The sequence below is a fragment of the Rhamphochromis longiceps genome, linkage group LG18 (assembly GCF_057381845.1).
Source record: "Rhamphochromis longiceps isolate RC_006_pf linkage group LG18, R_longiceps_female_GT1.1, whole genome shotgun sequence".
Lineage (NCBI taxonomy): Eukaryota > Metazoa > Chordata > Actinopteri > Cichliformes > Cichlidae > Rhamphochromis > Rhamphochromis longiceps.
The window spans coordinates 32,947,790-32,974,325 of record NC_140574.1 but is presented as its reverse complement, the minus strand read 5'-3'; the positions used below and the strand labels follow the sequence as shown (position 1 = coordinate 32,974,325).

Below are 26,536 nucleotides of genomic sequence, written 5' to 3'. Positions count from 1 at the left end.
CATGTTGGCACAGGAAGGGGCCATCCCTAAAGTGTTCCCACAAATTTCACAGCATGAAATTATCCAAAATAATATGGTATGCTGAAACATTAAGAGTCCCTTCATTGGAAATATGAAACTCCTACAACAACTCCTGAAAAACAGTCCCACACACCTCACCCCTCCAACAAACTTTACAGTTGGCACAATGCAGTCAGAGTAGTGCTGTTCCCCTGGCAAAAACCAAACCATCGGATTGCCAGATGAAGAAGTGTGATTTTTCACACCAGAGAACACATCTGCACTGCTCTAGACCACTGGCAGCGTGCTTTACACCACTTTATCTATGCTTTGCATTGCGCATGGTGATATAAGGCTGCTGCTTGGTGATGCAGCTGCTCTGCCATGGAAACTCATTCCATAAAGCTCTCTATGCACGGTTCTTGAGCTAACCTGAAGGCCACATGAAGTTTGGAGGACCTACCACTTTGTTGGTAGGCCACAAACAGTTGACTGTGGAATATATGGTAGTGAGGAAGTTTCAGGGCTGGTCTTGTTTTGTTGTTGGCATCCTGTCACGATACCACAGTGGAATTCACTGAGCTCCTGAGAGCGACTCATTCTTTCACAAAAGTTTGTAGAGACAATTTGCATGCTAGGTGCTTGATTTTTATACACCTGTGGTCATGAAATGATTGGAACACCTGAAATCAATGATTTAGTTGAGTGAGTGATGTTTGGCAATACCCATCTGAGTACAATGGATCCATCTAGACACAAGACAGCTTTAGGTGACAATGTATCGATATTTGTCCACTGGGGAAGACTTCAGGTGACAGAAGAGATATTTTTGTTGAGACAACCTACAACAAAGCTTGGTGACGGTGCTGCAGACATACAGACGGTGCTGTGCTTTTTTGGAAACCGAATTTCCCAGAGGAACCCACCCGAGGGATTAATAAAGTTTTATCTTATCTTATCTTATCTCTTATATGGACAGGCACTTGGGGGAGGTAGGCAGAGCAGGGAAACTGGATGCAAGCGATAATAGTAAAAAAAAGACAATGAGACAGGCGAAGAAATAAAACTAAACTTAAGACATTAAAGACAAGACTATATCAAAATAAAACAGGAAGTGACTAAACTTAACTAAAAAGGGAAATGCAGACACATATATGCAAACTCTAGAAGTGTGACTAAATTATAACAGGACCTAAGGACTCCAAATATTCAGTAACATGGATATAATAAAATTATGAACACTAAAAAAAGAATACAGCCTAAAAGGCTCAAAACCACAGTCAGATCCAGGTCATGACAAAAAGTCCACAGCAAAAACAGCTCTAATCAGGAACCAAGGAACCTGAACATCAGTCCAACAATTTAGCAACAACGAGGGATTTTTTTCAGCCTTAAGTAGCAGGTAATTATTGATTAGATTGCACATAGGTGGGTACCTACCAAACTGTTTGCAGATGCGCCAACAAGGAAGGAAGGCGAGCTAGCAAGACCTCACCTCTGAAACACACAGAGTAACACCAAACTCCTCCGCACCCACACCAACAGAGGAGAAAGAAAGAAAGCAGAAGGTGGAGAAATAGGTAGAAAAGGTATGCCAATGCAGAAGGACAAGAAAACCGTAATATTCTTATTACATATGAGCAATCCAAAAACAGTAAGATAAGACTATTGTGCAGTAACTTCACCCTGTGCTGCCACCTTGTACACCTTGGTACAAATGTAACTGTGTCTGCAAGCATCTACATGAAATGCAAATGTTGAATGCAAGAGAAGTAATGTCTAGTGGGCTCCGTTGTGGCTCTGACTCTTCCCACACCCATGGTAGATGTTCCCACGCACATGTATAGAAATAGTTTAACAAAAATAGCACGAAATAAATAAAATATGAAGCATATGGTAAGTTCAGTAAGAAAGATCTGCAATCACTCATCTTCCTGCTTTTCTGTTCTTTACATGACTACTGCTTTACCACACTGTTCATCTCAATGCTGATATCATAACTCTAGTCCAATCATTTTCTCACCTGCCTTTTTTTAAGCCAATCAGCCTCCACTTTGCATGGTTTAAATCTTTCCTCTACATCTATTTTAGCTTGTTATCATTAAAGAGTAGATAGAAAAAAATGGATGTAGAAACCAGGACATCATGAAGTGCCAAAAACTGCAGTTCCTCATCTGGCCACATGAGGCTGGCACCATGTGTGAGTCATACTTCCATAACTTTATAGCATTAAAAAGCCCGTTTACAACCTGGTACAAAATGTGCTTTAGTGTTTAAATGTAGATTTTCTTGTGGCTTAACGTTAAAGCCCACACCTCAATTAAAGCCAAATAACTGGATTCCATACAGAACATTTAAAAACAAAATAAGCTTTTATACTTCACTTTTGATGAGCACTAATTGCACTTATCCATGTTTATGCTAATTATGAATTTGCTCTCATACAGTTTGCTAAACACGCTTGCACTTAGCCCTTCATTCTGTTGCACCACTGTGAACAATTCTTGGCTCCAAACACCACCAACAACATGCTGGACTTGAAAACTAATTGGTGACATCATAGTGGATATCTTTCACATATAGACTCTGTATGGGGTGGCTTTTGGAATCAGCCTCAAGAGTCCATTAGTTTTTGGCTAATCAGTGCTGGTTTTATTTTTTAACCCTATAATATTAATGGCATCCAAAAATCTGAAATTCAATACTAAACACAATGTGACAAGCCAATACATTAGACCATTTAAAAAATATTAACATTTTCACTGACGTCTCCATCTAAGAAACTAAAGCTGTGTGGCTACAAAAGAAAAGAAACACTAAAGTAGGATTTTCTGTTTGACCTAACAAAGGTTAAAAATACTTATTTTGCGAGACTTCAAAGGTATTTGTTTTGCACTTGCAAACTACTTTAAATAAATGAAGGGGCAGGATACAGACAAAGGTGTATTGTGTCAAAGGAGTTGTAAAGGGCTGTGCTATTATGTGCAGTTAATTAAAACAGCTGTCACAAAGCACTCAGAAATAACATGAAAGAGGCAGGTTTGGAGTAATGAGTGCATGTCAATGCAGCGTTGACTTTATTCTCAAACACATTATTAGAATCTAAAAATAAGGAAATAGGTGCTGTTGCCCAGCGTGCTTTCATCTGCCAAAAAAACCAAACAAAAAACACATTAATACAAAGAGATACAGAACGAGAGCGATATGTCTCGTTATCATTAACACTAGAACAAAAGCTGATTAAAAAAAAACAAAACAAAAACAAATTTAAACACAGCCAACCCAGCAACAGTTAAAGTTTCTTAAATAGCCTCTGTGAACAGAGAGATAGAGATGACAAAGGAGACCATGCAACCCACTTGTGCGTTCTCATTAACACTTCACACACTCACACAGTTTGGATCCAAATCAATATTATCAACAGACATATGCCAGGAGGAGGAGCTGTCATCATACAAAGGGATGTTTTTTTTCAGCAGACAATTGTTTGACATTTTATTATTTCATGGACTAAAATACAGTGGATTTCATCAGGAGAACAACAAACGTTCTTTAATCGTACACAATTATTCACAGTCGGTGCCTGGTTAAACAAACAGCTTCAGGTGCTCTTCCAGATCTTTTTCCAATTTGTCTTGAGCCGAACGAAGCGGTGGGATTTCAGTCATTATCGCAGTGTTCCACACTCACAGTAACCATATGTTCTCTGTCTCTGCAGACACCGAGTGGGACTTCAGACCAGACGGCATCAAACTGAGGGCTAACGTTCATGTGATTAAAGAACCAGTTATCAAACACAATTTGTGTCGTATTTGGTTAATAACATTTTGTTTTTTTTGCCGTTCCTCTGACTTTGGCTATAGAAGGAGACCGCAAGTATGAGTTAAAGAAAAAAGAAACGAGTAATTGTCCTTATATGGACAACTGAAAAGATTATGTTACAGCAATTTACAGCAACTAATTGTAAACACCATCCTTGCAAAAGAGGAACTGGGGCAGATGGGAAATCAGACAAAGGTTGGAGTATATACACCAATATACCTCTCCATGCTGGTGTACACATTTTCAGTTCAATGGTGGTACAATGCAGTAAACAGACAGTAGAAAGCGCCAAATGCAGATGTTTTGTCAGCATTCTCGAGAAATGTTCCATTCTTCTGTTGCTGGAACTATTATTTTAAGAGATAAACTAATTTATTACGGATTTAGACGATCCACTGTGAGTCTGATTTTTGGCTCTCGCTGTGTTTAAGGATGGAGAGAACAAGCTGGAGGTTCTGTGGTGTGGCAGTAGAAGGGCTTGGCAGAAGGTTGATGCCATTTGGTCCTGAGATTAGCTCAGATACAGAGGTTTGTCTCTCTGGAGAGCCCTGGAAGCAGAGAGGAGAATCAATAAGGACATGTTTGACACGCTTCATTGTTTCAATGATGACCACGAGTTTTTCCCCTTTTGTTTCCTAACGAGCCTCAAGAAAAATCAAGTCTGTTATAAGATTATATGAACTGGTTTTGGTCATTTCTACTCTAGATTAATTTACGTTAATCCAAATCTTTTGTATGCCGAGGTGATATGCATTTAAAGTGATTAATGTAGACTGCAGAGTACACATTGGTTAATATTACAGGTAATACAGTTGTATTTCATTTTAATAGGTGTAATCCCACGCATCTGCTTTTAGGCATTTTTCTACATTCATATGGAAACTGAGAACTACTGCTAAAAGGTTTTTATATTTAGCTAAGATAGAAAAGCTTCTGCTTCACTGGATGGCTATCAAGAGCAGTGGGTAAATGTTCCTCACATTATTATATATGAAAGACTAATAGAAACACCACATTCCCATCATGTTTTCAACACCAACTTTCCTTTGTCTTTCATTGACATCGTCTCACTGTATTCTCTTATCCTTTAACAGTTTAGCAGCACCATCTGGACAGGTAACATTTTCTTTCTGTTATTTTGTTTAAATATATGCTGCACCTAGAAACCCATCTAATAATAGTGCAGTTGAATCAGTGAGCAATGACAGACAGGCTGGTTGTTCCATGGTGGAAGTATTTGCATTATTTTGTGTCAGCCAATGATAAGTGTCTATCAGCTGCTAAGGAGCTCTGCTTTGCATTTGGAAGAGTTACCTTAATGCTAACTACAGCTCCACAACACTAGTGGTTAGGCTCACTGGGCAGGACAGCCCTGAAATCACAGTTAGCTAACTTTTACTTTGGCTAAAGCTGTTAATTCAATAGAAATTACCAAGCTTTTTGCTGGTTATGTGGTGGTAGAGATGCTAAATGCAAAAGTGAAAGTTAAACGCAAACTTTGACTAACAATCTCTCTTCTTACAGTATGGAATATAATGTTACATGCCAACTTTTTAAATGGTACTAATACTGCTATGTTACAAATTACTTTTAAAAGTTTTGTTATCCAGGATTATAATAACATGTCACAGACTTCCACACAGGAAAGGTGTAGTCAGAAAGGGGTTGTTGCTGCTCTTGAAATGTATCTTTGATGTTACTTTTTTCCCCCTCCATGAACCATGTTTTCTTGATCGGATGTGGCCACTGCCATCTGTAACCACACATCATCTAACATCACTGCAGACAACAACACGTCTGTCGAGTATTGGGTTTCTTTTTAAACACCTGCAATCCAGTGCAGTGTTAGTACACACCCGTTGCCATGGTAATCAGTGCTCCAGTCCAGAGAGGGGTGATGATTCGGTGTATGCCGACCCATCTGGTGGTAATCCACCGATGATGACATCACTGCTCCACTGTTCATGATACCTCCACCTATTGGCTGGTAGTCAGATTGGAGGGAGGGAAGGTAGCCCTAAACAAACAAACAAACAAACAAACAAACAAACAAACAAACAAACAAACAAACAAACACCCCCAAACAATTAAATTCAAATTCTATTTATAATGTGCCAAATCACAACAACAACAACTGCCTCAAGGTGTAAACAAACAAAACGATTATAACTTATTTAAAATAAATAAATAAATTCAAGAGGGAGCACCATTAACAATAAGTTAGTGATTTCAAATATGCATTTGACAAAAAAGGAGACCTTGAAAATATTCATTCTTTAACTAAATCACAATTACAAGCCCACTTTGTTCTGAGTGGCCACTTTCAAAGCTTGCAACAGGACAGGATTTGTGAGCGCCGCAGTGGAGAGTTCTAAAACAGTAACATATTGTGGCCCCAGATATAAATGTATGTGTCAGATCACATTAGCTGGTGAAATAATTTAGCAAGCTAGCCAACTAGTATTTCCACTTAGATGAAAGCAATAATGTTAGCAAGAAGGTTAGTATGTACGGAGCCCCTCTGATGACATGGTCCAAAAAATAAATAAATTGTGGCCACAAAATACTACTTCGTGGGCACAAAATAGTATAACGTGCCCACAAAATACTTATTTGTGGCCACGAAATACTATTTCAAGGGCACGAAATAGGTATAACGTGCGCACGAAATGCTAATTTGTGGGCACGAATTGGGTATAACGTGGCAACGAATTACGCATTTGTGGCCACGAAATAGATGTGTGCACATCATATTGATACAATTCCTGGACAGCTGCGTAGAGACATAAGCATGAGAGTAGGCTAAACCTATAAACCATGGACAGAGACGGTATGATTGATTTTTATTTTAGGCTGGGAATGAGCTACAAATGCATTTTGAAAAGCCTGGCAATGCAAGGAACCATTATTACGGAGAGACATTTAAACAGGATATTGAGAGCCCAGTTGCTTTACAGACGTAAGTACGACCTGGACGCCGGGATCGATTTTATTGTCAACCAACTGCAAGGGGCTGGGAAAGATCACAGTTATCGGTCAAGTGTTTCGTGGCTACAAATTAGCATTTCGTGTGCATGTTATACATATTTCGTGCCCACATAATAACATTTTGTGGCCACAAATAAGTATTTCGTGGGCACGTTATACTCATTACGTATATTTTGTGGCCACAATTTATTTATTTTTTGGACCATGTCATCAGAGGGGCTCCGTAAGTATGCAATGTTAAATGAAATTTTATTTTAAGAGATAGTTTGTAGTTTGTCCATTGTAACAACCCTTATTATGACATAGCACCGCTAGGGAGTGTCGTCCTATTATTGTAGTAGTTTGAGAGTCTCCTAGTGTGAGTGCAGAGGCCGTCATTACAGCCAAGCATCTGTTTAGAGAGACCGTACCACTGTAATGGGCTGGCGCCGGCGACTACCTACCCCCGGCACATGCATGTACGAATAGAGTAGAGCCGTGGACACCTAGCTTGTATGGTCTTGTTCTGCTAATATAACCAACTAAAGGTCTTTTGTTCTATTTAAGTGACTCGCCTCCGAGTTGTCCGGCTAACCTCCACACCACATGCCCGCTGGACCTACTAGCCGCTCCTTCCTCGCCAGACCGCCGTTAGCATGTTAGCAAACATGGTAGCGTTAACACAAGCCAAAAGTTTATGTTAAACCCAAACTTAAACTTCTTAAACCCAAGCCCCACGTTTCAAATTCCCTGCTGATGACCGATAGTTAAATACAATACTGGTGCTATCTATACTGGTTGATGAGATGGTTTGATTTAATAGATAAAATTAGTTTTTATCTGGCAAAAAGTTAGCTTACCTGCTAGTGCTAACAAACCGCTTGAGACCCAGTGCGACAACCATACAGTACATTTTTACACTTATGTAGCGATGCCATGCATTTATGATTCCTAGCATGCACAGCAACAACAATCCGATGACAATTAAATAAATAAATAAATAAATATTATTTTAACAACCTGTAACACAAAACAGTTCCTGCTAAAGGTGGAAAAAGATTAACTTATTTCACCTATTTCCCCACTTAGGTCACAAATGCACTGTGACTTGCTTGCCTGCTAATATTGCTGCTAGTAAAATAATAATGAAGTGTTTTTGTCCTTATGTGGAGTTTGTGTCATAGAACGAGTCTATGTCACAGCTGCTCATTGTTGATGGTGAGACAGGAAAAGTAGCATTGAAGAAAAATACTGGGGTCTCTCTTTTGTTACACTAGATGCATTCAGACAATAGCAATAAAAGTGTTTAACAAGAAAAAAATGAAAGGTTTAAAGGAGAAGTTGTCCTGAATAGTCTGAGAGGGTTCACTGTGCCAAACATAACTTTAGTGAAAATTTAGTCACAGTACTTGAAAAAAGCAGGTAAAAAGTAAAATCTTTTTTTCTTGCATTAAAGTGTCATTAAGGAAAGTTTTAATGATATACTGTTTATTTCCCCCTTCAACTTGAATTAGTCCATGGACAGCTGATGGGTTCTGAAAGCCATCTATTAGCACATCTTTGGCAGAATGGTTTCAGATGAACAGAGATAGGAATGAAGTTCTGAATGAAACTCGCATGAAAAGGAGAGGGATGGGTCGCAGGTTCATGAGCAGTAATTACAGAATTTTGAGAGCTTTTCTGATTCTATCTCCCAGGAGGAGGGAGGGAAAAAAGTGAAAATGTAAAGTTAGGAGGAAGAGGAAAAAAAACATCAGCAAGCATGTCTCTAACCATAGGATACTCGAGGGAGGAGAGAGATGGAAAAATGAGTGTGTAAAATGACAAAAGTGTGTATGTGGGGGAGGGGGGACTGAAAGGGAAGTTAATCTGAGTGTTGTGAGTGAAAGAGGAGAAAGAGGAGGACAGCAGGTGGTTTGGTTCCCCCTGCTCTCCTCTCCCCCTCCTCCTCTACCTCACCTATTCATCTATTGTTGAGCAAATTCTTCTCCTTCACTCCTTCACAAAGACCCCATCTGCCTCTTTTGTCTCTCTCTCTCTCCTCTCTCCCTTCCCCCATCAGTTCTCACTCTTGACTCAGTAAAAAAAAATAAAACTTTTAGCGCTCTGTAGCTGTGTCCTCTCATTTTTGCCTTCTCTTTTACTTTTCTGTGTTTTCGGGTCTCTCTTTTTCTAAAAATATGCAAAATGGAGGAGAGAAAGGGATTATGGGAGTTGGGGATTAAAAAGTGTACCATAAAAAGGAAGGGGGATCAAATGGGAAGTGAGGCTCAGTGGTAATCTTTGGATTTTAACTATTCTGGAGGAAACCGTCTTCCATGAATTCATATCATAGCTGTTCATCTTTTCTTTTTCCCCTCTGTTCGCAGAAATACTAAATGAGCAGCTAACACTGACAGTAAAGGCAGAGAGGCTGACTGACAGACTGATTGACTCTGTTACAGTCGAGGTAAGTCCTTTTTCAGCTGTGTAACATTGTCGGTTTAACTAATCTTAAAGTGACAACATTCTGCCATTTAGACATTTAATCACTAACATTCAGGCAAATCCACATCAGTGATGGAGAAAGCCATGGTACCTGTGCCAAAAGACTTCAAACACCTGCCAGCAACACCATTAGTGATGGGTAACCACATGTTCTTACATGTAGTTAAACAGCAGTATCTGTGTGTTGTAGCTGTCCTCACCCCTCACACCATCTCAAAGTATTACTAGCAAAAATGACTTTTGCCAATTATGCAGCAAATGTGGTTGGTGCATTGCACTTTTTTCCTACTTCCACATCAAACCGATATCAAACGCACAAACACAACGGTTGCTCAGCGGGTTCTTGGAGTTGTCCACACTTATTTAAGATTTATGCTAAAACAGATACATATAATTAAGACATGGAATCATTCTAAGTGAACAAAATCTTGTAGTAAACTGAATCAAATGCTGCGTCACCATTACGGTCCAACACACACATAAATGACCTTATGACCCACATCTGATGGAAACAGGGCAGCGACTTGTCCCTGCAGATTGATTGTAGGAGAAATTAGGAAACACACATACATACACACGCATGTATCATTATCATCATAGTAAGATTTATCAAGTGCAACTGACCTGTGTCATAGCAGGGGAGTGTGCCATTCCCATTGAGTGGCCACTGAGCTGCTGGTGCTGATGGTGTGGATTGTGCAGCCCTCCCAGGTGTGCCTGGCTGTGGAGCGGAGGGCTGATCTGGAGAGGAGGGGTGGACGCGGCCGCTACAGTGCCAAGAGACATGGCTCCCTGATGGGGGACGCTGGCTCGTGGCACCGTCCCTCTGGAGGACAAAGCCTGGAGCTGGGGATGTATCTGAGGGTGGGGAGGGGGAAGATGGGGGCTGAGGCCAGGGCTCGAAGTGTGGGAAGGGTGTGAGGGGTGAGGGTAGGGCATGTACATGCCTTGATGGTGATGAGGAGGGAGAGGGTGGCTGAGTGGGCTGGAGGAAGGGTGCTGCCCTGGGTGACCAGGGTACACTGAATGTTTGGGTGTAATCATGGAGGTAGAAGAGGGGGAAGATGAGGAGGAAGAGTGGGTTTGCTTCATTTCAGATGGGTCATTGTAACTCTGTAGAAGAAGAAAAAGGAAAACTGAAAATCAGGAATTTTCTGACCCTTCACTCTTATAATCCGTAACTTAACTTGGCGTGTATCAGTGTGTGTAGCGCACCTGTGAAACCAGACTGGCTCTGTAGGCAGCCAGCTGTTTGAGATACTCCTTCTTAGCTGTCTCAGTCTTCTTCTTGTACACCTGAAACGCAAACATTTAACTCTGAAAGTGTGAACCTTCATCACAGAATTTGATAAACAAAAGGCACAACTACAAAAATTAGGTTGGATTTAATCAGAATAATAATAATATCACTCTAGTGCTGAGCTAATGCCTTTTTCTAATAACACAAATTTATCAATTCCCAAAGCATGTGCCAATACTCTCTGAAGCCCAGCAGCGATCAGTCCAGCTGACATGCCACTTGTATAACTGTTAGGTTCACATTAATGACTGTGAATCTCATTGGTATTGTTAGAGCTCACATTCCCCTAATAAACGGTTGATTCCTGTCACAAACATGATGCTGACACTTATCGCCTTTTTCACGCACTCTGCATTTGCTTCCTTCATGATGTCACAGAATAAAATGAGCATGTTATGCCTCAAGGCCAAGAGTGCAGTAATGCTAGTGCTTCTCTGAAGCTATATCTGCACTCCACACTGTATATAAATGCCACTTGTTTTGCACATGTTCAACTACCAACCTCTGTATATTTTATATATTTTATTTTATTGTTTACTCTATTTAATTTGTAAAATATGTATATACACACACACACACGTAGAAAAACATATTTAGTATACACATCCAGTAATGCACACACTCTTATATTGTACATATATTTATTACTCTCAGATTTAGCCTTTCTTATATTTTGCTTGTTTTATGTTATTGTATTTTTTTTTTTGCACACCTCTGGTTGCTTGTGAAGCTCGCACGCAAGAATTTCACTCGCATATACTGTACCAGTGTACCTGCGCACGTGATGTGACAATAAAAGTGATTTGATTTGATTTATTTAGACAGTGGTGATATAAACAAATCACTAATGTCAACATTCTCTCACAAATATAAAAATAGTGTTTGCCATCATCCCAACCTCAATTTTGCATCCTAATTTTGGATTTTACTGTAAACTGATACCAAATACAAAAGACAGATAAGAGGAATGAGAATCAGTTCTGTATATTATGCAAGTACCAGAAAAAACGACTTACTGTTAAATTTGAGTACACCTGTTTTAGCTTCATTTCACTGTTGGTACTCAGCTTTTAAAATGCTACTGCTGATTTTTAAGGATCTTCGTGGCATCCGTCCTCTATATGACCTGCTAGTCAGACATGAGCTTCGACAGAGCCTGAGATCTTTGAACAGAGGACATCTGTTAAAACTGCAGCTGGCAGACATTTGCTGTCAGAGCCCTAAGCTGTGGGATGAACTGCCTGAGTATTCAGGTTAAGTCGGTCACTCACAGACCAACGAAGACTAACTTATCGGTAAGCCTTTTCTGATTTGATTTTGATCTGTTTTAATATGTTTTCTCTCTCTGCTTAATCATTTTTAGTGTGTGTTATGCTCATGTTCTTAGCAGTATTTGATTTTCTGATGTTCTTGCTTTGGGCCGTGTTAATCATTTTGTTTCAAAATGAGCTCTATAAAAGTGAAGAGCCTGCCTTCATAGTATCAGTTTTAACTAGAACTTTGCAGAATTACTATCAGTTTGGTTGCAATTTTGTGCAGCAAACCACCAAATATAAGCAGTGACACTCATCGGAATCAATATGAGTCATGGGGGTGGGGTGGTGCTAATGACATTTTTGGAAATGTTTCACATATGAAGGGAGACGTCACAAAAAACTGAACTACTGAGATACAGTGAAATTTGTCTTTTCCTATTTATTATCCCTTATTCCTACTTTAGTACAGCCTTCCCTCCCCTTACCTGTTTCTCTTCTTCTGCCAGACCATCCCACATGGAGGCCACAATTTTTGACACCTCCCCAAAGGTGGCATTGGGGTTCTGTGCCTTGATATTAGCCTGGGTGTCCCTGAAGAACAACGCGTAGGCAGACACTGGCTTCACTGGTTCATTGGGGTCCTTTCGTTTCTTTTTCTTTGGCGTTTTCGGTTTCTTGGAGATGTCCGCTGCTGCTGGCCTCTTCTCTCCCTGCCGAAACAGAATAAAGGTTAACACTGTATATAGAGAAAATGTGAATGGATGAATATATAGATCCTAGGTCACCAATAGGTGGACTGCGACTATTACTAGATTTTGACAGACTGTTTTTATTTTTCAGCTTTTCTCTTGTTTACGGTAAGGTTATTTTAACCTCCTTTGTCTTTACAGTTGTCAGTGTAATTAATTATTAAGGAAAAACATAGAACAATCTCAGCCAATCAAAAAAGCGCATGTGAAAACAGTCATTCAGAGAAACAGACAGAGGGAAAAGGAGTGTTAACACCGAGATTGTTTGCATGTGAAGTGTAGTTAAGGAAAAAGAAGAAAAAAGGAAACTTAAATGAAACCTTTTCATTTCTCAAAATTAAACATTTTATTTGAAGACACCTTTTTTTTAAAAAAAAAAAAAACAAAAAACTCCAAATCCTGTTTTACTTGAAATGAGAAAAGAACATTTTATTATTATTTTATTGTTAGAGTACCTGCCAGTCCATTGTAAAAGTTAATTGCAAACGTTAAAATACTGTTAAATTGTACTTTCTTTTACAACTGTCAGTCTACTTGAAAACATATTTTACATATATATAATTATGTGGAACTTTATGATTTTCTGGACCAATGTTTGAGGAAATTTTCTCTAACTGGACCTCCTTAAATTTTACTTGGATACCCCCGATATAGACTGACAAAGAGAAATTTGTATATAACACGTAAAGCATAAAATGTTAGAATGTAAATTAAATATATCCTTAAAAACTGTAGAGTGAGTGATTTTCTTTCTGTTGTCAGCAAGTTTGCATTTGAACAATTCACACCAAAACTGTTTTTAAAACATGTCCTCAGCTAATCTTTGATGTTAAGCAATAAGTAAACCGCAGAGATGGTCTTAGGGAAAGTCCCCACCAGCAGAAGAGCCTCTCAGTAGAGTGGTTACAGTCATTGCTGCGCTAAACGGGTGAAGTCGCCATAATACCTCAGCAAAAGCAGCACATCTGCTCAAACGTTATTGTCTATATGGTTCTAAGTTATTCTTCTGAGAAACTTTCACTAATTACTGATTATCATTTAACAGGGTTCAGATCATATACTTTATGTCATAACAACATAAGCCCAGCTGAGGAAGAAGAATTTTCTATACTGTTAAAGAAATCCTTGTATAAATGTGTGCTTGAGGTGCACATGACGTCGGGGGCTGATGTGCAGTTTGCTCACATGTTTAAAGGGCACACTGCATACCATGCTGAGATGCGTCAAGTTATTGGCTAATAGCTTTTTGGAAACCACCTTGTTAGTGCAAAAATGCCTGTCAAATTGTGTCATCTTTGACAATTTTCATGGATTTACCTAAAGAAGTAGTATGCAACAGGCTGCTAGTAACGATGTGCCTAGAGGTACAATATAGAGTTGTGTCATTGCTATGTTATCTAATATGTTTAAACACAACACTGGTTTATCACTTGAGGTCAGTGTTATTAAGTGGCTTAGTGAACAATTCTCTGAAAATGAGTGAAAAAGCAGCCAATGTCCAAACCATAACTTTGAAAGACATTCAGAAAGCTGGAAAACTAGTGCTCAATAACACTTTAAAAATGACAAGAAATGATATAAAGAAATGTTGAGAAAGGGCGTTAAAACATAATTAAGTAATTAATGTTTGACTGAAAACAGCAAGTCTGAAAATAATACTACACACAAACTGGAAAGTGAAGGAAAGTACTGGACCCAGGGTGCAAAGTTATGACATCATAATGTCACGATTGGTCAAGCTGCAATAATGACCCTTGAGCAACATTATTGTGTCTACAAATTATATTAAAGTGGTATCAGTTGTGCTGCTTTCTCTATGATTTGATGGCTGCTAGCTGTTGCAGTGATTTTCTGTAGAGAAATACATTTTCACTTAACCAAAACAAACTCATCTAAGCTGCTTCATCAGCACAGTATGTGCTTTAATCAAATTCATCTGTCTGCAGCCTTACATCATAGGAAAAAAAATCCTCCTGCTGTTATCTGATTCACGTAACATCACCATCTGGCCAATGGCATAACCAAAATCTTTGGATCCTTCACTTGGATTATGAAGAAGGTCATATTTAGCCTGTAATGCTGCACCACAACTGCACTTTCTTTATCATGGTAAATTAATGCCTTTAATATTGCTCTTATGAATAATTTTTCTTCCTTAAAGCACTCTAAACCATCTGTGAGTAAAAGCCGCCAGATAAATTAATCTGCATTGTCTAATAAGCACGCTGGGTTTTCCTGAGCTTGCATACGGCTCAATAAAGGGGTGCCCCTGTTATGATGTGTATGAGTATCAGACTCATTTTTGCTCTTTTATTTTCCACCCTTCCCTTCCTGAAGAAAAAATTACCTGCACAGTGGCTTATACCGTTTCCTATCTATAGTGTGTGACCAAGTTGGTAAATATTATTCAGCAACACAGTAATAGTTTCATTTCCCCAGAAAACGAGCAGTTAGTTTGGAGCGGTGTGAGACAGCCAACGACGAGAGAGCTGATTTCTGTCTAGTTGATATGCATGGAGAATGCCTCCATGATGACACATAACATTATTAAAATAGCTCTCTCACAAAAGAAAACACAACTGGGTGTTACAGCCCAACAAGATGTGAGTCATTTGAACAGAAGATGCTGCGTCCATGTGTCTGTGTGTTGTTACCCTGAGTCCATCATCATTGTCGTCCTCGTGTGCTGAACTGGAGGGAGATGGTGTGGCAGATTTACTTCCAGGAGGTGAAGGGGAATTATGGGTAGCAGAGTTCCCACTCAGTCCCAGCTGGGATTGGTTGATGGTGGACAACTGGTTTTGCTGGCTCATGCCTGATTGGCTCTTGGGCCCAAGCGCTGCTTCGATTGGCTGTTGGCTGCTGGTAAACCGAGAATCTGAATTCACCATCTGCTGCATCTGTGTAAACAAAACAAGTGATTATGGCAGTGAAAAAAGTGGATGACTTCCCTTTATTGCATTTATGTTTAAAATATTCCAATCTGCTGTTAGCTCTCTTAGCTTTTCATTATTGTACAGGCAAAACACATTATGTAATGCACTACAGCCTGGGATGCAAAATCCAATCAGTATTAGTTGATTTGGATAAGAATAAAAATTAAAAAAAATGAAGCATCCTTGATCTGGGCCTCTGTGTGTGGACATTCTACCCCTCATTTGATCAGGTTTTGTCTCTGCTATGTAGCAGTCCGGGATTAACTGATAATGAAATCTCACAGTAATGGTGGTAACAACTGACAGGTCTGAGGAAAGATGGTATCAGAAGCCCAAAAGTATTCTCTACAGATCTTAAACTCCACTGCTACTCCCATGAGAAGCTAGTGCAAAACTTCACATGTGGGAGAGGATGAGTGCAAAGTAAATAATAACGTACTACCTTACTGCGTGAGTGCCTTAATTATTAGACTGCAATGTCTGTCAAATCCCGGGCTTACGTTTATAACAATGGTATGGCAGATACCAACACTTTCCACTGAGTTTTCTCTTATTTATTCCCCCTTACAAACAAAGAATTATTTAATATAACTAAAAAAAAGAGCAAACTTTAAACTTGAAAACTTTCTTTACCTTACAAAATAAACTGATGTGAGCCATTTGTTGTTGTGAGTTTATATAAATAAAAGTCAATTGATTAACTGTATGAACACAATGAAGGGTTGAACAATGCTGAACAAATCCCACAAAAAACTCAAAACATAATATTTCATCTTTTTTGTTAATGTTATTAAGTAGATGTCAAAACATATTTATTAAATATAGAAAATCATTTACTTAAAGAAATGAATGACTTGATACAAAGATATCTCCTTGTGTCCCGTTTTTGTGTGAACACTTGTAATAGTTGAGTTTTTACTGCCATTCCTAAGGTTGAGCTCTTCTTGCAGTGAGCCAGTCATCAGCGATATTCAGTCCACTTCTCAGGAAAACAAAAGTTATCACTGCTAACACCACAGATGTGGGGACTTTGACACCTATGATCACAAATATGAAGACGGGACTCCGATGATGGCTTGTATTTAGAGTTTCCTCTTAGTAAGCATGTGAATAATAACGGATGTGGTCTAGTGTGATGTGTCCCTGTTGGGAACATGTTACCTCAACTCGGCTTCTGTGTCTCGGCAGCGGTCTCTGCTTTGGCGTTTCGATAGAACTGTGAGTGACATTTCTCTTACATGGGAACAGGTTTCAGAACGATGTGTATGTGCTGATGGAAATGCTGAAAATACGAGCTGTGGTTTGACATTGCCTGGGTTGGGACTTTAATAAATGTCATAGTAATAAACTGTCAAAACACCCTATCGCCATAACTTTCCACAAATGCTTTTGCTCTTTGCCAGATTTATTTGACAGCAAAACTATAAAAAGAGGAAATGATATTAGAGCTTCATTAAAAATCTAATATTTTCTTACTATACCTACTGAAATAAAATTACAAATCAATATTTAGTTATTTTATTTGATTACAATCTTACTATGCTCAACTCTATTACAAATTTTAAACTGCCTGGTTCTGAATAACAAAGAAAAGGAGCAAAGGTACCAATGGAAAATTCAGAGCAAGATATGTAACAAATGCCCGTAACATCACGAGTAGCAACAGTTAACTGGAAATAAAGGTCGCAAGGTTATACCAGAGGCTGTAGGCACAAAATAACAAAACTGTTTCACAGATAAAAACATTATCGATGGAGAAAAAAAAAATCTGATTTTCCTTTGCGGGGGTCATTTCTGATGATGGCCTAAGACAGCCACAGAGGGGAAACCCCCGAAGGCTGAGTAATGACTGACTCATGCCATGAAACAAGTGCTGTATGCGGTATTTTCACACCTTCACACAGGTGTGGTTATTACTGGATTTCATTATGAAAAGTAGAGGTGAAAAATTAATAAATATGTTCCTGTTTTTAGTCAAATACAATCTGTATCACTCCTTTGCATGCAATCTCAAAACTGCCAGCAAGAGCTGCCATCATGCCTGAACAAACAGAAAAACCATTTACCTACATGACATTTTACAACAAGCATGCCAAATAAAGGATTTATAAAGTTGTTTTTTCCTGGTCAATTAAACAACAAAATGTCAGCTTAGTAAACATAGATGAACATACAATATGTTTAATGTGTAAACAAGACTGCATATAACATTCAGGATACTATAACAAATAAACTGGTCCTTGGTTTGGTCCTAAAATGATTTAAATACAACTTCAGATGAGCTAGAAAGCATATTATATATTACAGCCTGCCATTATTTATTTAACGATTTAGTCAAAATGCAGAAGCACCATGTGAAAAACTAACCATACCCTTTGCTTCCATAGAGGTTAAGACACTAAGCAGCAAACATCAGGAAGTGTGAGCACCTTAATGTTTTGGCATTTTACAGGTTTGGAGCATTCAGGTGAGTGTTAACGCAATGCCAAGGAAGAAAGATCTCAACGTGATTGGAATGCCGCTGGTTAAGAAAGCTGCGTATAAACAAAGTGAAGCATCAATGTAAAGATGAATGGACCAAAATTCTTCCAAAAAAATGCGAGAGACGAATACTTGTACTTAGTTTTTCACAATCTGCATTTTGGCTTTGTTTGACTAAATAATGATGTGGTGCAATACACCATGAGTCATTGGTCTGATGTTGTATTTACCCAAGTGTAAGACCTGCTATGGACAAGATAATTTTTTATTTCGTCCTGAAATGTAAAATCATAGAAATGATAGAAGGTGTACTTTCTTTTAACCTTGATTGTATTTAAAAAGTTATTTTCCAAAGATCAATTTGATCTTTGATTGTGTTGTTTATCACTATACATCTATATCTAAGGGGTTTCCTAGCTAAATGGGCTTAAATGGGAGTGAATGCATAGTGACAATGACTGACATATTTAATTAAAGCAAAGAGTCTGTGTTACCCAATTTAATATGCATTTTCTTGTCATTTTATACTCTGGTTAATTAAACCCCAGTTAAGAAATATTTTTAAAATGGCACAAGTGATATTCCCTTTGTTTGGCATCAAGACTGTTTTTATATGGAAGTAAAACCCTGTTGAAGCCAGCACCATTGCTTGTGGTTACTGACACTGGGACTCAAGGACAAGTAGATGCGCGAAACATTCACATTTAATGTGGAAAGTTTTCAGATTTTAAATGTTTTATCAATAAAAAAACTTGATATTTTTACTACTGATATTTTTTTGGGGGGGGTGGGGGGGTGGGCTTGGAATTCAACCCACAACTGCTTTCATTAAGGCTTCACCTAAACGTTGCCTTCATTGTTATTCATGTTTTTAATAAGTAACCGCAAAATCCCCAGATAATATCCTAGAGCTCACTTGTTACCAAAATGAAAGACCAGAAGAAGAACAACTAACTCTCATCTTTAAGACTTAAGTCATCAAATATTTTTCCTTTTTGCACAAACAATTTTCACACATCCATCAGCTATAATCGATTAATCAACTAATTGCTGCAGCTTCAATTAGAACAGTGACTTACAACTGAGCAGTTGTAAGTTGTGTCTAACAGATTTTAAATTTAGAAATCTTGCTGCGTGTCTGCAACTGAAATATTAGGATAAGCAATAATTACATTGCACCACATCATATGAAATGTGTATAATAATATGGATGGCAGCACATCTTCTGGATTTCCAATTAAAAAGCTGAGATGGAAATATCTGTTCAGGCGACAGGTGTTCAGGAAAATATATCATAGTACTTCCCAACACCGCATAAAGCAGATGTACGAAGCGCTCCACAATGAACTCGAAATACTAGAGGGTTTGTAAACTTGTAAATGTCATCATGCAATCTGTATTATCATTTATGATTTGTTTGTATTTATTCATAATGCCCAATTTTGGGGCGACACATTTCTGCAGAGTGGTGCTCATTCCTGCGTTCATACATTTGAGTTCACAGCTTGTTCCTTCACTATACAATAGACAAAAGGAAAAATGCTGTTTCGTAAAGATAAATATCACAGAATGAGTTGGAACCAAGTTCCACCAAAATCACCATTCAGAGCAACAACTTCCAATCAGACTGCAGCCAAACATAAAAACAGAGCCATCCACATCTGAATGTTAACTGCATCTGAGTAGTCCTGCCCGTCCTAGGAATCTCTCACACACACACACACACACACACACACACACACACACACACACACACACACACACACACTCACACGCACACGCACACACACACACACACACACACACACACACACACACACGCGCACACACGCACACACACTCACACACACACACTCACACACGCACACACCTTCTTGCTACCACCCTCCCAACATTAGGCTGAGCCAGGCACGGTTGCTAGGCAACCATAATTCATGGACTGGCAATAAATGTATGTTAGCATGAAAATATAAAACTGAGGTACAGAGAAGAGAGAAACTGAGACAGACAGCGACTGAGAAATAAGAGCTTACCTTTATTCCCTTCAGCCCATTAAAATAATTATCTGTATTGTTCCGCATTTAACAAGCAGGTTAATCACAATCAAAGAGTCTGAATCTGAAAAAAAACTGAATATATTTAAAAGTTATTTACAACAGTCTATTCACCTAAAGTCAAAGCTGACAGCTTTCTGTGTTTTTTCAAAATGATACTTAATATTACAGCAGGTACACTTCATATGGAGACAAGAGACAAAAAGGCTGAAAGATCAAGAGTGGGAGATGAGAAAGTTTCATTCTTAACAAACACTGGAGCAATCTTTATTACTGAGACTGACAAGTACTGATACTGTTTCCTCTGAACAACCTTTTTTTTTTGACAGTTCAAATAACTATGAGTCTCGAGTCTGGCTTTCATTTCTTTACTGTATCACACAGTGAGCCACATGTGAATGTCACCGCTAAAAGCAAGAGTTTCACTTTACTGTGAAACGAAGATTGAACATAAGAAGAAAATGTCAGATCAACCAGCTGCCATGATTGGCCTTCAAATAACACTGCCCTGGGCAATATCCTCTTTCACACAGTTAAGCTGAATAAACCATTAAAGAGTACAGTTAAAAACATATAAAGCTGTCAGTTTCACTCTCTTGGAGTCTCCATTTCCTTGAAATAAGTACATTTGTACTTTTTGTACCTAATTGAAAAGATAATTTTGCAATCATGTGTTTTTGTTTATAGATTTCCATCCATCTTCTTCCACTTATCCGATTTAGGGTTGTGTTGGGGCTGGAGCCAATCCCAACTGTTAGTCTGTGGCAGTGCTAACACAAAGAGAGAGAGAGCTATTCGCCCCTACAGCCAGTCTACCAGTTAACCTAACATACAGGACCCAGAGAGAACCCACACACACGCATAGATTCCACACAGAAAGGCCCCATCTTGCCAGTGGATTTGAACCCTTGGACCCTTTTGGTATAAGACAACAGTGCAAACCACCGCACCACTGTGGCATCTGTTTAAGGAATCATTAATATTATACTGAAATGTCTATACTTAATGCTTTACTAAACTTGTTGTTAATCCAATTTTAGTCCAGTTAACTAAACTATTTACACATTTTGACTTCTAGTAAATGGAAAATTGCTTTTTGAGTTTGTAGTCATACGTGTCTCTGTGTGCAAGTCTTTTCAAAACCTAAAGAGTAAATTTTCTTTCCAGTATGTCATTGTTTTTCTTGAGTGGGATATGATTTCATCGTTGTAATAGGGCTATAAAAATACACACACTGATCTTGGGCTACATTTAGGCCTAACGCAGCTGAGTTTACGATGATTATTTTTTAGGCTAATTATAAGCCATTGAAGACCAGACATATTTAGCCCAGAAAAGAACATCCACAGATGCTGATATTTAGGACTTGGCAACAACTCCGTGTATGAAGGGTATGTAGTTAGATTATTAAAGAGGTTTTTAGAGGGAAATAAATGCAAAACCCTTTATTGCGATGGTCAAATCTCCTCCATCTAAATGTACATGTGAATGACCAAAATATGGCTAAATACAAAAACCAAAACTGATTTAAAGACTTAAAAATATCAACAAATGTCTCTGAGATCATCCATGGAAACACATTTGTCACAACAAGTTTATCTTGACTAACACAATAAATAAAGAAAAGCTTGGCAGTGGATTTCAAGTTTCACATTGTCACACAAACAGCAGTTCAGATTGTGGCTGCCGTATGCGTCGTGTTCCTGTAAACTCTGATCACCCAACCCAATCAACCGCACATTACCGAATTTAGTCACCCACACAACATATTTTGTTCATTAAGTGCTGTCAAACCCGGTATCGAACTATACGTGAATGAAAAGAGAATCTACATCTGAGTGTGTGCATATACTTTTCAACATCAAACATGGTAATGTGACCTCATTGTGTGCTTTTTAAACATTTTCAGCACATTACACACACACACACACACATATATAGTAACATAAAATTTAAATATCCAAAATCCATTTTCTTATCATTTAATTGATTTTAATCATGTGAATTATGTTTATGCTTTTAATCAAGCATGATTTGATGGTAAGTGGAACGAGATGATGACTGTTCATCTAGGGCAAATGTAGTGTGTACTAGAGCAGGGCGATATGGCCAAAAATATTTATCACGATATATATTTGAAAATTTGCGATAACGATATAACCGACGATATAATTGATGCGAGACAAAATACAACTCCACAACATTACTAGCGCAAAAAGACAACCTTCCATTTATTTTCACTTAAACAAGAAGCTGGTTTTTATGTACATTAAAGCTTTATAAAAATGTAACAGTGCAAATGCAAATTCCTTGCTGAAAGTTTAACCAAAAGGCATTTCCAGTAGAAATGGGCTGACATATCCTGAGCATAACCATGTATAATATCCACTGAAGTTAAAAAGAGGTGCTTTGCAACATTAAACTGCAGTGTGCAGTACGTATTTTTCGGACCATAAGGTGCACGGGATTATAAGGCACATTAAGCGAAACAAAGCAGTCAGATAAATCAAACTTTATTAAACTCATTCTTCTTGCTTCCTCCACTTCTATACCATTGATTCATTAATGTTGAATTCTCTGGCAGCTGCTCTATTCCCATGTTGTTGCAGTATATTAATGACTAACCTCGTATTGTGGATGGATTATCTCAGTTGTTCTCCTGACTGAAGTTTGGTCCGTTTACAGTATCCTGCCATGCGATTGCATTTGTCTCTAACCATGAAGAACCTTCGCGTTAACTTTTATAAGTGGAAAAGTGTTAGTGTTCGTCCTCCAGCTTCACTGTTTATGTTATGCTAACATAGCTGTGTCGCTAGCGATCACGTAGCACATCATTATATACCAGCTAGCCCAACTTCAGTAACCCTACAAACGTCACTGCTGTTTAGTTTCCTGTCTTCATTTATGTTGGAAGTGATAGCAGAGCTGTACGTTTGATTTTTTTCAGAAATCTCTCCGTCAGAACGTGCTATATCATGCTTAGGTAACTAGCGAAACTAGCGAGCTAACTTCCGCTAGCTTCTTGCTAACTTCTAACTCCGTTAAATGTAATAACTTTTGTTTTCATGGATGCCTGGAAGTTAAACTTTATAGTTACACCTGGTAAAGCAGCAATGCTGATCGTTTTATTAAAGATGAAAGAATTTAGACAGTTTTTAACTCTAAGTGATGCTGCAGTGTTGTTTGACCTGAAGCATACGGAGTTTAGGACCCAGATTACTCCCAGATTTAAGAGCATCTTAGTCCGACAAATATGACAATAACAACGGCCGCTTGCATGTTCTGCAAAAAAATGTGCTTTGTTGTGTATCTGACGGACAAACACCAAACCAGTTCCACATCACAGAAGTTGCACCATTTTTACAAACCAATTGTGGTTCATCTGTTTCACTCAACAATCGGCCATGTGCGTATGAAAACAAAGGCTCTGCGCATGCGCGTTTTACTCCCATTCTATCGCGATATTTCATTTTCCTATCGTTGCCTAACATTATACCGGTATTACCGTGAACGGTATAATATGGCCCAGCCCTAGTGTGTACCTCACTTTTAATGTGAGATGTTGTTGGAACAAAAGTTCAGTCAGTTTTTCCAAGGTAAATACATAACAACTAACAAGGGAACTGTTGTATCCATGCTGAGGATTATATGTTTTACAGTAAAATACCATCTAACATGTCAAAAGAAAAAAAAGATTTTGTATCAGAGAGAAAAAAATAAAAATCTACAAAAATGTAATTGAATTGAAAAATAACTTAAATACACTACACAAGGACATAAAATTGGAAAGAGTAAAAAACAAACACTAAATTCTTTAATTCAAATAGGTTCCTATCATCGTACTAAGGCCAATGTTACAGCAAATTGTGACTTTCCTTTAACATTGACTCCCTGCTTTGTGTGTGCAGAACCCTCAGTGTAAAGTCACAGAACTCAGACTTCAGCCAAAAAAAGAAAAAGAAAAAAAAAGTCTACTCAGACTCATTTTGCGTAGGTCTGCATTTTTTGATTCCATCTGAACTTGTGTGTACAAACCACAAGAAGAGCCATACAAACCTTGTGTTTGTGAGTAGACACCAATTAGAACAAAACTGGCTTAAAGTGCCTGCACCAAGGTCTCGCATCAAATGTAAAGGGGCGATTTTGAAATGAATCATGTAAAGCTACTCTGGTATTTATAGTCGTAAATCCATCTTTGAAATTGTATTTCCCTACTAGTAAAGCATAAATGCCAGGTGTATACACAGTGACTTATTTGGAACCACTTACCACAGACAGAGTGCTAGTCATTGGGCCACCATCCCGGCTGAATGTGCTTCCATCTTGGCTCAACATAGTGGCCCCATCCTGGTTACCAGGCATGCTGGGCAAATCCATGCCCTGCAACTGGTAGGGGTGGTGTGGAGCTGAATTGGAGGGAGGGTCCAGAGAGTGATACGGTCCAGACGGGGAGTTGTGGGGGAGGTGAGGGGGTACCATGTGATCTGGCAGGGTAGGAGGAGTGATGGGTGGAATGTGGAAATCATCATCGCCCAAACCACTGACTGGGTATGACTAAAGACAGACAGGACAATGAAAATAAACAAATACAGTTTAGTCAGGGTCACTGTATTCAATAAAATATTGAGTCATCATTAGCAACATGGTTCTGCTCAGGGATTCCTTGTTCTGTCACACATGGAAAGTACGAGACGGAAAGAGCAGCTGCAAGATCCCAGCACAGAACAGAGCAGGTATCCGTGACAACAGACATGACAAAGATTGCATCAAAATAGAAGCTGCAGTGGAGGTGGGTTGCAAAGAAGCTTGCATGTATGCAGTAACATTGGGCAGGGTAAAGTAGCTTAAACAGCACACCTTACATGTGTAAAAGCTAAATCACCATCAGCTCATGACTGCTGGTATGATATCAGATTTTGACTTCATGGCTGACCTGAACTAACAAGCGTCCTGCCCCTTTGCTCGTAGGGGGCAAGAAGCCCCCCTACGAAAAAGCTATTGGCATCAGCAGGAAGGAAAACCTCACTTTTTCCGATCGCGGCTCAAGAGTTGGTAGTTCGTCTTGTAATCGGAAGGTTGCCGGTTCAAACCCCCGGCTCGGACAGTCTCAGTCGTTGTGTCCATGGGCAAGACACTTCACCTGCCGCCTACTGATGTTGGCCAGAGGGGCCGATGGCGCGATATGGCAGCCTCAGTCTGCCCCAGGGCAGCTGTGGCTACAACTGTAGCTTGCCTTCACCAGTGTGTGAATGAATAGTGGAATTGTAAAGCGCTTTGGGGGTCTCGAAAAGCGCTGTATAAATGCAACCCATTATTATTATTATTATTACTTTTAATAGGAATCAGCCTCTGACAGAACCAGGCTCAGAGGCTGGGGTGATGGGAAGTAGGCATTTATTTAATGCCAACTAGACTTCTAATTTTATTAAGCCAATGTACATTGCTGTTGCCTCATGGGCACTTCATTGGTGTTGGAAAAAGTCCAACCATCCATCGTTGTTTCCTTAGAGTGTTGAATCTACACTGTACTTTGAACAGATGTGGGCATCCATGTGGCTTGCAAATACGGGATATGATCGCTGGAGGGTATAAACTAAACCATCAGCTATTGTGGGCTGGCACTGAGATCAGCTGATTTACCAGAAATGCTGAAATTCATGGTTTTAGTGCTTCTTAATATTATCTTATTAAACAAACAAACATTGCTATGAGCTTTCTGAAATGTTATGGATGTTAAAGTCAGGTGTGGAGTAGCTGACATAACATGATGGGCAACACTTAAAACTTGAAGTGACTGGGCTATATTGCTTTTAGCAGAGTGCACAACTTAAAGAAAATCAATAATAATTGCATAGAGGTCTATAGGAGTACAAGAGTCATAAAACATTACTGTCAGAGTTATTAAATGACTGCGAGTGGAAAAACTACACACCATTGTTTCCTCAGACTCCAGTCTACAGCTCCGTATTGTGTCATGCAGTCTGTCTTCGTCAGCCACAGCTTGTATCATAGACTAATTATCGCTAATGATATTCCCCGTCTTGAAAGAAAAGCCTCGTGAACAAATACTTGCTCATTCAGTGACACAACAATACAGTAATTTATATGTACAAGCCCATTTTGCCTGAGAGAATAGACACAGGCAGGTTTTTGTGTGTAAAAAATACAAAGGTGCTAATCTGACATACCAAAAAACAAAACAAAAACAGGAGCAGTCCCCATATCATAACAAATTATGCTGAGAGCAAAGACACATGAGAGGGAGACATGAAGAGGGAAATGAGTGAGAGAATCATGCAAGAGGAGTGAGAGATAAAGAGAGGGAGAGAGGCAGTGTTAGAGAAGCCCTCTCATACTAATCTGACAGAGGAGATCTTTTATAGAGACTGACAGTCTTTTCTGCTTGGCTAGCCACACCAGTCTCTCCATCTCTTACTTTTTTGCTCTTCATCTCTCACCATCCCTCTCCTTCCACCCCTCTTTT

At 38.9% G+C, this 26,536-nt stretch overlaps 1 protein-coding gene across 1 annotated transcript in view; it reads right to left on the bottom strand.

Moving 5' to 3' along the window:
• Positions 1 to 3,040: 3,040 nt before the first annotated feature.
• tox (thymocyte selection-associated high mobility group box) overlaps positions 3,041 to 26,536 on the bottom strand; it is a 71,847-nt gene continuing 48,351 nt past the window's right edge. The window contains exons 4-10 of the mRNA XM_085388064.1: positions 24,322 to 24,606; positions 15,236 to 15,481; positions 12,318 to 12,542; positions 10,492 to 10,572; positions 9,901 to 10,389; positions 5,679 to 5,839; positions 3,041 to 4,370 (exon numbers count right to left, since the gene is read on the bottom strand). Coding sequence (XP_085244190.1) covers positions 4,334 to 4,370; positions 5,679 to 5,839; positions 9,901 to 10,389; positions 10,492 to 10,572; positions 12,318 to 12,542; positions 15,236 to 15,481; positions 24,322 to 24,606 — 1,524 coding nt within the window. The 3' untranslated portion in view covers positions 3,041 to 4,333. The remainder of the gene's footprint in view (positions 4,371 to 5,678; positions 5,840 to 9,900; positions 10,390 to 10,491; positions 10,573 to 12,317; positions 12,543 to 15,235; positions 15,482 to 24,321; positions 24,607 to 26,536) is intronic.